The sequence below is a fragment of the Prionailurus viverrinus genome, chromosome E3 (genome assembly GCF_022837055.1).
Source record: "Prionailurus viverrinus isolate Anna chromosome E3, UM_Priviv_1.0, whole genome shotgun sequence".
Classification (NCBI taxonomy): domain Eukaryota; kingdom Metazoa; phylum Chordata; class Mammalia; order Carnivora; family Felidae; genus Prionailurus; species Prionailurus viverrinus.
Window position 1 is genome coordinate 33,157,033 of NC_062576.1, and position 13,955 is coordinate 33,170,987.

Genomic DNA, 13,955 nt, shown 5'->3' on the forward strand with positions numbered 1-13,955 from the left:
ACGTGATGCCAAGAAGCATTTCTCAGCTCTAGAAGGCTTGATTTTCTTCTGTACCAGGCTGGGGTGGTGCTTTTGGAGATTTGCACGTCTGTGCCAGCCCTCTCCCCTGCCCCCCAACACACACACAAAAGGGGCAGGTTTTTAAGGAAAATCCCCACAAGTTCTAACAGCTGTCTCTGCACTCGAGTGTTTACATGTGCTCATGTGCCGAGCGCAGAACATACGGGATAATGTTTAACCAACATGTGGTCAGTGGCACTCTGGTTCTGGGTGGCTCCGTGAGGACCCGGTGAGAGGCCAGACTTCCTCCTCATGGGCTTTGAAGGAGGGTCAGTGGCCCCCTTGACCCCCCATAGCCCTGCCACCCATCTCCACCCCAATAGGAAAAGGACATCCTTTTGTTACCTTGAAATAGCAAAACACACTCTTTCTGGGCTTTTTCCCTAAGCTGATAGGGAAGTCAGGACTTTAATTCTTTGGAAAAAAATTGCCTTTTAATTTCTTGTGCCCGTAGAATACGGGCTCAGCCCAGCTACCATAGTCATCAGGTTATGTCATCGGGTCATAGTCACTAGGTTATGACTTCTGAGCATTTCCTAGCTCACAAAAAGAGGGAAAACAATATGAATGTAATGTCCTCGAAGGCGGGGACTGGGTCTCACGCTTGTGATCCCTGCTCCATTCAGGAGGCAGGCACACATGTGCCAGTGGTGTTTTCCGATACTGAAATCTGAGATGGACTGGACCCATATAAAGTTTAGGGTACACTGTTCCCAAGCCTCAGGGTGGACAAGGACGATGGGGGAGAGCTGGTTAAACATCTAGGCTTCCAGTGCTCCCTGTAACTCACTCACTCACTCACTCACTCACTCATTCATTCATTAAGTGACTGTTTATTGAGTTCCTGCCGTGAGGAGAGTTTGTAGATTTAGCAAATAAAAAGCAGCCTGTCCCAGTTGAACAGGAATATTGGAAAAACAACAAATCATTTTTTTTAGCGCAGGTATATCCGGCATGGTAGTTGACACATATACTAAAAAAGTGCTTTGTTGTCGATCTGAAATTCACCTTTAACTGGGTGTGCTCGCTTTTATCTGCTAGCCCTCGCTCTGCACCAAGCACTGTTCCTGGCGATGGGGGTACGGCATGGAAAAGCCCCCAACTTCTTGGAGCGTACGTGCTAGCGGGGGAGACGGACAAACAGACAGCGGAAGGCAGGCTTGTCAGAACGGGGCGCCATCCGGCCCTGCCAAGTCTGGAAGGGGTGTTAGTGCAGCCCACCCACAAAGAATCTTCTGGAAGGAGGGGTCCCCAGGGAAACGGGAGCCACTGATGGTGATGATAGGGAGGAGAGTGGACATGTCAGCCGCAGTGAGGTGACATCTGCTGAGTACTCTCAGTTCTGGAGTGCTTATGTCGGCCAAGGGCAGGATCAGGTTCCTTCTGGTGCCCGTTCTTTATTCGTCCTCTCCCGCTGTTACTTTTTATTATGGAAAATTTCCAACACACAGACGTCAAGAGAATCCTATAAAAGTCCCCCAACACGAATGTCGACGCCTTGCCAATCTTTTCCTGCAAATGACCTTTTTCCGATTTTAGCTTTGTTTTCTACTGAAGTATGACAGTCTTCCAGTAAAGTGCACAGCTTGATTAATTTTGACAAGGGTCTTCCGCCCGTGTTTACAGCTATGGAACTCCACTCAGGTTAAGATATAGAACATTCCGGGTCCCCAGGAGCCTCTCTCCTGTCCCTTCCTGGGATCTGTACTTCACCAGCTACAGCTGATGTCTTCTCTACAGGGCATTAGAGTGGGGAAAATATTTCTACACATAAAATGGAAAATTTTGAGCCTCTTTCCCCTCTTCTCCCTTTCTTTTCTTCCTTTCTAGTTTATTTCCTGATCTAGTTACTAGAAAGGTGCATTTTGGATTATAAAAAGATCTAGAACAACCTAGATTAATTCGTATTAAAGCGGTTCAGAGATTAGCTATTGTTTTGGATTATTGTGTTAGTCTTTAAAAAAAAATTTTTTTTTAATGTTTGTTTATTTTTGAGAGAGAGAGACAGAGACAGAACATGAGCAGGGGAGAGGCAGAGAGAGAGGGAGACACAGAATCCAAAGCAGGCTCCAGGCTCTGAGCTGTCAGCACAGAGCCCGACGTGGGGCTCGAACTCATGGACTGTGAAATCATGACCTGAGCCGAAGTCGGATCCTTAATCCCTGAGCCACCCTGGTGCCCCTTATTGTGCTTAAAGGCCTTTCTCCCTCTCTGTCCCTTTTTTGCCTGAACACTAATTGGCTAACTCCAGTGGGTATTGGAGATTGAAAGCACAACTAGCCTTGGCACCTGCCCCTCCCCAGTGTCCGCAGCATCCTGGGTGACCAGAAGTGCCCCAGCTGTTATCCTGAGATTGTCTTTGAGGAGCACAGTCCCTGCCCCCCACAGCCCTCATGGTTGGGGAAAGAGCCATTGAAGCATTCTGCCGCCCAGGGCTGCTCCTTCCCTGACACCCCACGTGTTCCCCGCAGACACTGCAGGAGATCTTCCAGGCTGAGAATACCATCATGCTTCTGGAAAGGTCCATCATGGCCAAGGAGTGCCCACTGAAGGTGGCGCAGACGAGGCTGGAGTGCCGGACCTGGCGCCCCAACGTGGAGCTGTGCAGGGACATCCCACAGTTCAAGTGAGTGGGGGAGGCCAGGACACAGAGGGGTGGGTCCCGTGAGCTCCCAGGAAACCTGGGTCTGAAAAATGGACCCCCCTCCCACCAGTCAGGATGTGTAGCCCCACTGCTCAGCAGGACACTGGGCGGGGGGCTAGAGTTCTGGGGTCCCCTGGATAGTCTCCGCCACCTTGTGCTCTGGGAACCCTCCAGCTTTCCCCTGAGAGCTCAGCAGAGGGAGCCTCCCAGGCCGGAGATCCCCGTGCGCCTGCCAGCCCCTGGGAGGGGCTCCAGCACACCTCCCTCCGTCTCCGTCTCCCTCTTTGTAAAGTTGTCACCCACGAACACTGGAATAGCTTAATCCCGCCCATCCCGCTTTGTGAAGGAGAGACCCTCCTCACTGGAGAGGGGTTGCAAAGCTCATGCAGGCCCCGAAACGGGGGTTTGGGAGCGCGGGGCTGGGGTCTGGAATGGGATGACGGCCGGGCAAAGCAGGAACAGGCCATCAGACACGGAAATTTGTGTGACCAGGGGCAGGCCCCTTGGTTGTGTGTGCCCTGTGTGCTAGGGACGCTGGTTTAGCTAGCTGCTGCTGCGTGACAAAAGCCCCAGGGCTCTGTGGCTTGTCCCCCTCCTGAGCTAGATGGGCCGAGATGTGGAGAAGAGAGCCGGGGAGGAAGGAGGAAGAACATTCTGAGAGAAAACACTGGGTGGCCCCAGGTGACGGTGTTTGATGTGGGCACAGCCTGAGATAATCATTCAGGAAACAGAAAAGCTGGGTGTGTTTGTTGGCCGGGAGTGGACAGGGAAAGTGGCCCCAGGCTTTGAACTTGAAGACCTGGCTGCCTGCTCCCCAGCCTGCTGCTGGCCTAGAAATGACTGGAAGTTCTTCACCCTGGGAGTGGGTGCCGTGCCCGGGGTCCCCCTGCAGCTGGGCTGGCAGGGGTCCAGGTCCCGGGTGAGGGCTCAGGGGCAGCTCTCCCGATCCCTCTTGTACAAGTTCCTGCTTCTTAGATGTTCAGGTTGGTTCCGGCACCCTCTGGGGCCAAGGGGTGTCTGATAACCCACCCCTAGGGGACTTTCACGGAATAGGGCTTTTAGGGACCAGATGTCGTCCTGGAAGGCCCATTACTCAGGGACAAGCTCCCTGCCTCTGTGTCCACCAGCTGTGCCCCCGAAGGGGGTAGACGGGGGGCGTGGGTGGGCCATGTTTGGTTCAGGAGCCCCGGGCAATGTGCGTGCGTGCACTCACACGTGTGTCTGTGTGTACATATGTACGTGTGTGCACGAGGGCTTTGGGAAGTCAGCAGACAATAGGATTCAAGCCATCTGCCTTCTCCAGCAGCTGAAGTGTCCCATCTATGCATTACTCTCCTCACCGCCCGCCCCCATCCCTCCTTCTCCACCTCTGGGCCTTCTTTCCTGTTTCTTCTATAGGTAGCCCCTATCCCTCTGACCCCGTCTCCTGGCTCAGGTCCCGTCCATGCCCATTCCCGAGAACGGGCACCCGTTTATATTTACATTTAAATTAATGAACATGAAACAAATCTCCTAAAACTCAGCTCCTGACGTCCACGAGCCACAGTCCAAATGGGTGGCCAGAGGCTACCACATTGGACAGCGCAGAACATTTCCGTGGCTGCAGAAAGTTCTGTTGGACAGCGCTGGACTAGAGGCCCAGGGAGCCAAGAGTTTCCAGGCTTCTATGTGACCTGTCCCTAGCCCAGGGCCGCCACGGGGAAGCCCACCCTGATATCCAACTCAAGCCCTTTGGGTAGCATGTCCTCTGGGCCTGAGCACAGAGGCGGGACCCACGGCACAGCCCCCGAGACTGGGCCGCTATCACAGGTCCCTACGGCTGCTGTCACAAGTCACCGCACACCGGGTGGCTTGAACAACGCTTCTGTATTCGCTCACACTTCCGGAGGCCAGATGTGTGAAATCGACGCGGTGGCCGGGCAGGCTCCCCTGGAGGCTGGGAGGGAGAGTGTGCACCGTGACTCCTCTTGGCCTCTGGTGTTGCCGGGTGTGCGTGATGCCCTCGGCGTGGGCCGCATCACCGCCACTGCCTCTGTCTTCACGGCCTTCTTCCACGTGTCTCTCTGTGCCTCGCATCTCCCCCTCCTTCCTGGGATAAGGGGCCCTGTCTTTGCGCTTAGGATCCGTCCTGAATGCAGGTTGACCTCACCTCAGGATCACCTACACCTGCAAAGACCCTATTTCCAAATGGTATCACCTTCACAGGCCCTGCGGTTTTGGACTTGGACGCATCTTTGGGGGCCACCCTTCAACCCACTCCATGTGGATGTTGTGACAACCTCGTAACGCCTCTCCCGCCCCTGTTCTTGCCCCTTCCGATCTCATCTTTAGGCGGTGGCCCGGAGATTTTCCCAAAATTTGAGTCAGCGACTCACACCCCCTCCAACACTAGCACACCATTTAACCCCCCAGGGGCCTCCCACGGCCCTGAGGACAACCCAGGCCCCTCGATTTTGGATTTTGCTGTGCTCTATGCTCTAGCCCTGCCCTCTGTCCAGTTGGGTAGCCACCAGCTGCACATGTGGCTTCTCCATTTACATTTCAATGAGTTAAAATGAAATACCATTAACAAAAACAAGTTTCTCCCTTGCTCTGCCTGCATTGCAAGTGCCCACGGACCCCACGCGGCCAGTGGCGCCCAGAGAGCACGGTGCAGGTATAGAACATCTCCGGCGTTGGGAAGTCCTGTCCTGTAGAATACGTTCCCTCTTGGGCTTCATGCAGCCAGCTGGTTCTCATCTTTTTTCTCGGGTCACAAGCTCCCTCCCCAGAAGGGCCTTTCCTGATGCCTTTGGAAGTTTCCCCAGAAGCAGAGCTTCGGGAGAAAGCGAGTGGGGGGAGGCAGGATAGGGGAGCCCGGCTTCGTCCTGATCCCATCGGAGTCTCTGCATCATGAATTGTACCATGGAGGTGGTCCCACCTGGAGGCAGGGGACAGCCTTTTGTACCCCTATGTGGGTGAGCCGTTGGCTTCTCTGGAGAAGCATGGGCCTATGAAGGTCAATATGTATGAGGACGGGTGCCCCAGCCAGTAATGGGGACCCGAGCAGGGCGCCAAGAAGGGACACCCCACCTGACCATCTTTTATCCACATGGCATTAGCCAAGCTAGTAGAGTTTTTTGTTTTTTTTAATGGAACAGAATACATACAACATAAAATCTACCAACAACGTTCAAAGTGTTGTGCAGTTACACGCACTATCTAGCTCCAGAACATTTTCATTCATTCCACCCAAAAGGACACCCCACAAACCCTCCCTCCAGCCCCGGGCAACCACTCATCTTTCTGTCTCTGTGGATTTGCCTGTTCTGGAAGTTTAATGTAATTCACATAATACATAACCTTTTGTGTCTGCTTTCTTTTCGCTCAGCATGAGCCTTCAAGGGTCCTCCCTCTATAGCAGGTGGCAGGGTTTTGTTCCTCCGTGTTAGGGCTGAATAATATCCCATCATATGGATGGACCACCTTTCGGTTGGCCATTCCTCCGGTCGGAGGACAGTGGGGCTGTTTTCACCTTGTGACTCTTGTGATTAGTGCCGCACAGGTATTCGTCCAAATATCTGTTCAAGGGTCTCCTTGCAGTTCTCGTGGGTATACACCGAGGCGCGGCATTGCTGGGTCACGTGGTAAGTCGACACTGAACTTAATGAGGACCCACCAGATTGTTGCCCCAAACATTCCGTGTCTTCCATTGCGCTTTTCGACCTCGGCAGCGCCCGTCGCGAACCGCCTTGTCTCCCTGTCCCACCTCTGTCTTCCCTGACGGCCGAGCCTCATCCGTCTCTCTCAGGGCTGCCTCCCCGCGCCTGGCACAGTTCCCGGCCCCTGGCAGGTGCGAACTGTGCCTTCTCTGCTCTCGCCCCAGGCTCGTGAACGAGGTATTCACCATCGACGACACCTTGCAGACCCTGAGGCTGAGGCTGCGGGAGACCCAGGACACGCTGCAGCTGCTGGTAATGACCAAGTGCCGGCTGGAGCACGAGCTGGCCGTCAAGGCCAACACGCTGTGCATCGACAAGGAAAAGTGCATGGGCATGCGCAAGACCTTCCCCTGCACCCCACGCCTGGTGGGCTACACCTGAGGGGCCGCCTCCGGCCCCTGGCATCCTGCTCTGCGCCCGTTCCCTGCGCAGGGTGAAAATGGAAAAGGCAGAAAAATAAAATAAAGTGTCATTTCCTCCCTTTCCTCCTATCATGGGAAAGACCCCAGGCTATATATATATATATGTATATATATATATATAATGTATGAAAAGTCCAAATAAATGTGCCCAAACCAAAGATGTTGGAGGTCATTCCTTGCTGCAGAAACCGGCCTCGTAGCGGATCCCGGGAGGAGACAGACTGATTTCTTGGGGACGGAGCACTGAGAGGGTCTCGGCACCCCTGGGAATAGAACAGACCACATTTAAAAAACAAACAGACCAACCCATTTGTCCCTTTAGGAGCACAGTGTGTAGACCACGGGATCTGAAGACCGGATACTGGAGCCGAGATTGGCCAGAACCCAGCTGTCACTTAGGAGCTGGGTGGCCTTGAACGGGCTCCCAGCCGGAGCACCCTCATGTACAAAATGAGGTCAGTCCAAGGTGGAGGCCGCTGTCAGCTGTGTGGGGCCGGGCAAAAAGCCAGGATTTGGAGCCCACAAGTCCTGGGTGTGAATCCCAGCGTTGCTATGTGGGGTGTTTTGGAAATCGCTATGGGAGAAAAAGGAGGTAAAATCAGTTCTGGTGGGGGGGGGGGGGCAGGAAGAGGCAGGTGAGGGTTGAGAGAGAGCTCTAGGCAGAAGTTACATCGCTTTGAAGAGTTAAACGGAGAACTGGCGTATCACCCAGCTGTTGTACTCCTAAGTATATATCCAGGATCGTTGGAAACAGGTACTCAAAAAAACACTGGTACACGGATACTCATAGTAGGGTTAATCGCAATAACTAAAAAGTGAAAGCAACCCAAATGTCCATAAGTAGGCAAGAGGTACCCTGTCCATGCAATAGAATTTTGTTCTGCATAAAATAAGACGCACAAAGCGCTGACATCTGCTAGAATACGGATGAGCCTTGAGGACATCACGGTAAGTGAAAGAAACCAGACACAAAAGGCCACATATCGTGTGATTCCATTCATAGGAGACGTCCAGAATGGGCAAATCCCTAAAACAGCCGATTGGTGGTTGACCGGGAGAGGGGAATGGGTAGCGATGCTCCGTGGCTACAGGGTTTTATTTGGGAGTGATGGCAATGTTTGGGGACTACATACCGGGGGTGGCACAAATTGCAGATGTGCTAAATGCCATAGAATTGCTCGCATTAAGTGGTTAATTTTATGTCACATGAAATTCACCTCAATTAAATGGGAAAAAAAAAAAGTCCTATTAGAGGGTGGGATTTTTGGTGAGATGAACGGCCTGAATAAAGGCAGGCAGCTATTGTCCCAGGCACAGAAGCCCTTGGAGAGGCGGAGGAATCATCTCAAAAGAGTTTCAACTTTTTTTCCTGGGGCCAGTGTTTCCCAAGCTTTGTTATTCACGTCGGTGCTTCCCAGAGTTTGGTGCACGTGCACGGATCACCTGCAGACCTTGCTAAGTGCAGGCTCTGAGGCCGTGGGTCTGAGGCAGAATCTGAGTCCTGAGGTTCTGACAAACAGCCGCGTGGGGTTGATAATCCAGGGACCACACTTGGAGTAAAAGTAACACCTGCTCAGTCTGCCGTGACCAAGCACCACCCTTACTGTTACTCCATCTTTTAAAAAATTTTTTTTTAATTTTTTTAAATTTCAGAGACAGAGGGAGTGGGGGACAGGGGCAGAGGGAGAGGAGAGGGAGAGAGAGCATCCCAAGCAGGCTCCTTGCTCAGCGTGGAGCCTGACAAGGCTCAATCCCACGACCATGAGATCATGTTCCGGGCCAAAACCAAGAGTCGATTGCTCAATCGACTGAGCCACCCAGACGCCCCTATTCACTCTATCTTTTAGATTGTTACACTTAAAAGAAAAAAAACAACTTAGATTTGTTTCAAAGGCAAATTTGTGGCATGACTGTAGACAGGAGCCTGTGCCCAGAGTGGAGCAAAACAAAATATTGCTAATGATGTTGGCTCAGGAAGTATTGTCCGCCCAAGGTGATCTTGTCTCAAGGTGTCTCTCCTTTTGTTCTAGAAAGGAGATCAAGTCCTAAAGAGGTGTTAAAGACGACCTACCATCCTGTGGAGACTGTCCTTGAGGTAAGCTTGCTTGAAAGAGGACAGAGTCCCTTTTTCTACTAATGAGTTTCGATGCTGTTTAAGGCCTTGAATGCACGGATCTAAGAAGGCCCTCCTGCAGGCAGGAGGCCGTAGGATCTTTAATGTGGGGATGTGAAGTGAGCAGGCTGGTGTTTTAGAAATAATTCCTTGTGCCGAGGAGTCAAGAGGGGAGGGAAGTTGGGAATGTGGTCTCGGAGCGCAACAGAGAGGTTAACCGAGGCTGCGTCTGGGGACCGGGGCGATACCCAAAGCCTCCGGAAGAGACGGGCCGGGGTACGGAGGTCCTGAGAGTGAGACAGAGATGCACTGCTGGAATTCGAGGCTGCAGTGGAGAGAGGACACAGGGGAACAGGGAGCACCGAGAGGGGCAAACAGCATCCAGGGGAATCAGTGTCCAGGGGCTTGCAGATGGACAGGCAAGCGTGGGGGTAAAGAAAGCCCTTTAGAAGCAGGTGTTCTAAGTATCCCGCTGGCCCGGATACCCTTGAGTGTCATGCTTTTGGAAAGCAAATTGGCAACAAATGTCAAGAGCCTTAAAAATACCTACGCCCTTCCACTCACGAACGTCTTTGTTAAGACTCTCTTTAGAAAGCTATCCCAAATGCAGACCCAGATGTACGCGTCATGGCTAATTTGCTCTAAGAGACCTCTGAAAATTGTTCTATCTAGCGGCAGAGAGAGCAGCCAAGCAGGCACAGCCAAGGCGTGGAATATGGTGTAGCTACGTAAACAATGGCAAATGCGAAACGCTTGAATACGGAGGGAATGTGCTTCTAAGGCTGAAAGCCCAGAGCACAAGATGGTGGTGTTAACCTATCCTCAATTGTGCCAAAAGTGCACAGGAAAACAGACTGTTGAAACGCACCGGAATGTTCGCAGTCAATGCTAAGCAAGCGCTGGTTTCTTGTTTGTTTATATGAACAATTATCCGCAGTGAACATGTGTTCCTTTATTAATCAGGAGGAAGTGCTTTTATAAATAGACTTTCCTTTGCGCTAGCTTTGGATTTATAGAAAAGTCTCTAAGAGGACCCAGGGAGTTCCCGTGTACCCCTCACCTGCCTTGCCCTGATGGCGACATCTTACCTAACTGTCCTTAAGGTGCGTTTGCCAAAACTAGAAAATTAACATTAGTGTGTTACTGTTAACTAAACTCCAGAATTTGTTTCTGCAGTTCAGACTTTTTTTGTCCTAAGATCCGACCCAGGGTACTTACTACTTTGCATTTGAAAAAAAATTTTTTTAATGCTTATTTTTGAGAGATGTGGACGGGGTGGGAAGGGGCAGAGACAGAGGAAGACACAGAATCAGAAGCAGGCTCCAGGCTCTGAGCTGTCAGCACAGAGCCCAACGCCGGGCTTGAACTCGCGGACTGTGAGATCATGACCTGAACCGAAATCACCCAGGCCCCCCGAGCACATTGCACTTAGTTGTTAAAATTCCCTCTATGACAGTTTCTCAGGTGGTCCCTGTTTCTTGTAACCTTGACAATTTTGAAGAGTACTCGTGTTTGTGGGGACTTGAAGGTGTTTGTCAAATGTCCCTGAATTGGGGTTTGTCTGATGTTTTTCTCACGACGAGTCTGGCATTACATGTTTTGGGGGCGGGGAGAGACCACTGAGGTTGAGTGCCTGTCTCGTCCCCTCACATCGGGGCTTTTGTGACATCCACGTGGTGGGTGACGACTCCGGTGATGGTGACTCCATTCCTCGCAGAGGGTGGTGCCCGCCAGGTGTCTCCACCATGTGCTACTGCGTTTTCCTTCCCATTCTCTAGAAGTCTCTAAGCCCAGCCCACACTGGAGGGCAGGGGGACTTAGGCCGCCATCTTGGAGGGAGAGTATCTACACACATCATTTGTAATTCTTTCCTCAGTATGCCCTTTCGGCCTTATTTATCCTATCGTTTATTTGGGTCCATGCACTCAGGGATGTTGGTTTTATGCTTTGGCTTATGACCTAATAATACGTCATTTACTGTGCCTCTCCAATTGTTCCTGCCTTGGCCACTGGGAGCTCGTTCAGGTTGGTTCTTGTGAGCCTTTGACATCCCCCCCCGCCTTCCGATCTTTGAGCACTTCCTTACTTTCTGGCCCTACAAGATGTTTTAGGCTCATCTTGATTTTTTCTTTCCTGCTCTATACCTAGAATAATCCAGTTCTCTGAAGAGTCGTGCTTTGGTTTTGTGTTTGTGAAACTGAAACTCTATAGCCGTTAAACACTAACTCACCAGCTCCCCCCCAGCCCCCAACAGCCACCATTTTACTTTCTGTCTTTATGATTTTTTTTAATGTTTATTTTTGAGAGAGAGAGACAGAGCGCGAATGGGGAAGGAGCAGAGAGAGAGAGAGGGAGACACAGAATCCGAATCTGAGCCGTCAGCACAGAGCCTGACACGGGGCTTGAACTCACGGACCGTGAGATCATGACCGAGCCGAAGTCGGACGCTTCACTGACTGAGTCACCCAAGCGCTTCTCTGCCTCTATGATTTTGATGAGTCTACTTCATACATGCGGAATTGTACATTATTTGTCTTTTTGTGACTGGCTTCTTTCAGTTACTATAATATCCTCGAGGTTCACCTGTGTTGAAGCACATTGTAGACTTTCCTCCTTCTTAAAGGCCAGATGGCAGTCCGTTGTATGTATAGACCGCATTTTGCTTACGCGTCCGTCTGTCGATGAAGGCTCAGGTTGCTTCCGTGTTTTAGCTGCCATAAGTAACGCAGCAATGAACGTGGGTGGGTGTACGACTATCTCTTTGAGACCCTGCTTTCACTTGTTTGGGGGTATATATGTGCCCAGGAGAGGGATTACTAGGTCATATGGTAATTCTAGTTTTAATCTTTTGAGGAACCACCAATCCCATCCCAAGGGTTCACATGTCTCCACATCCTGGTTAACACTTGTTACTTTCTGGGGTTTTGATGGTACCCATCCTCATGGGGTGAGGTTGTACCTCCCTGTGGTTTTGATTTCCCTGCTGATGAGTGATGTTGGGTGTGCTCGTTGTTCAGAAATGTTTAAATTTTATGTATTTGTTTGTTTAACTTTATTTATTTTGAGAGAGAGAGAGAGAGAGAGAGAGAACAAGCAAGGGAAGGGCAAAGAGAGAGGGGGACAGAGGATCCGAAGCAGGCTCTGTGCTGCCAGTGGAGAGTACGATGTGAGGCTCAAACTCAGTGAACCGTGAGATCATGACCTGAGCCGAAGTCGGACGCTCAGCTGACTGAGCCACCAGGTGCCCCATGAAATTTTTTTTTTTTGCAAAGAACATGTTTATTTTTTATTTTATTTTTTTAACATCATAAGAAGGTATAATTTTGTTATTTTTTTATTTATTTTTATTTTTTTCAATATATGAAATTTATTGTCAAATTGGTTTCCATACAACACCCAGTGCTCATCCCAAAAGGTGCCCTCCTCAATACCCATCACCCACCCTCCTCTCCCTCCCACCCCCCATCAACCCTCCCCATGAATTTTTTTAATAAGGGGCTCCTGGGTGGCTTAGTCCATCGAACATCCTCTCTTGATTTCAGCTCAGGTCTTGATGTCATGGTTCGTGAGTTCAAGCCCCAAGTCTGGCTCCGTGTTGACCGCACAGACCCTCCTTGGGATTCTCTCTCTCTCTCTCTCTCTCTCTCTGCCCCTTCCCTGCTTGTGTGCTTGCTCACTGCCTCTCCCTCTCTCTCTGTTAAAATAAATATATAAACATTTTTTTTAAAAAAGAACATTTTGGGGTGCCTGGGTGGCTCAGTCCATTAGACGTCCATCTTGAGCTCAGGTCACGATCTCACGGCTCATGGGTTCGAGCCCCACATCGGGCTCTGTGCTGACAGCTCGGAGCCTGGAGCCTGCTTCGGATTCTACTAAAAAAAAAAAATTTAATAAGAAAAAAAGACAGACTGCCAGACTTGGTGCCAGGAGGCTTTGGATGAACTGTAAGAATTGGTTTTGGCAGAGTGACGGGGCGTGAGGTGTACTGGAGGAACAGCGACACCCTGAGATTTTAGTCACCTCTGTACGCTCAGTCCCCACACATAGCGTGTGTCCCATAAACACTTTCTTTAGAGAATCATAAATGGCCAAAAAGCACATGCAAATGTATATATATCCGTCTTGGACTGTGGCCTGTGGCTGAGTTTTAGGAGAAAGGGTAGTTGCGTTTGGACCGGGGGTGGGGGGGGAGGTAAGCCTTCCAGTCCATCTTCTGTTTGCAACACCAGAGCCCCGTGACGTGGGGTCACGGTGTGGCCCTCAGAAGCTGGAACGCTGACTGCAGCCTCGCAGGGTGTCTCCCCACGGGAGCCCGGGTGGGAAATCCCAGAGAGAACCCCCAGTGCTGGCTCCCTGCCAGGCCTGGGGACAAATTGGGAGAACTCGGGGGGGAGGGGGGTCTCCCGATCGACTTGTTTTCCCCATCCCTCCTGGCTCCAGGGGACATACCACTCCCTGAATGGGGTGTGTGTGTGTGTGTGTGTGTGTGTGTGTGTGTGCGCGCGCACATGCGTGTGCCCACCATCGAGGCCTTCTCCTGCCCCCATGGACTAATCCAGCATTTTAGCATCTTTCAGAAGACCAGGCTTGTGCTAGAAATTCAGCAGACTTTGGAGACAAAGTGAGAGGCCACAAGAGAGGAGACAGGATTCCAGATGTAGGGGGTGGCAAGGCTGATGGGCGTGGACCTGAGTCTCGATTTGTAGGAAGCCTTCAAAAATGTATTGAACTCATTACGAACATTTAAATAATAAATTCTGCATTAAAATGTATTTTGGGGGCTTCGCTTAAAGGCAGGCTTATCTGACTACCCCACACCCACATTCCCCTGTGTGGCTGATATTCTGAGCTGGGAGCACAGTCTCCACTGCTCCCTATTGCCACACACTGGTCCTGCTCCCCACCCGACCCCCACCCCATATCTTGCCTGCTGACCACTTAGGGAGCTGATTTGCTACTTCTTGGTTGTTGACGCTTCCTGAAAAACCCTTTGATCCAGCCTACAAAACTGAGAC

At 51.2% G+C, this 13,955-nt stretch overlaps 1 protein-coding gene across 4 annotated transcripts in view; it reads left to right on the plus strand.

The window, feature by feature from the left end:
- The window catches only part of TEKT5 (tektin 5), a 73,770-nt gene that overhangs the window by 31,804 nt on the left and 28,011 nt on the right, over positions 1-13,955 (plus strand). For 3 of the 4 annotated variants that reach the window (XR_007147800.1, XR_007147798.1, XR_007147799.1), the window contains exons 6-9: positions 2,532-2,686; positions 6,570-6,657; positions 7,150-7,282; positions 8,858-8,922. Coding sequence is in view for 1 of the 4 variants with exons in the window: in XM_047838812.1 (XP_047694768.1) it covers positions 2,532-2,686; positions 6,570-6,786 (372 nt within the window). In the remaining 3 variants the exon portion in view is untranslated. Of the gene's footprint in view, positions 1-2,531; positions 2,687-6,569; positions 6,909-7,149; positions 7,283-8,857; positions 8,923-13,955 lie in introns of those variants that run through there. The other variant, XM_047838812.1, reaches the window with a different exon arrangement.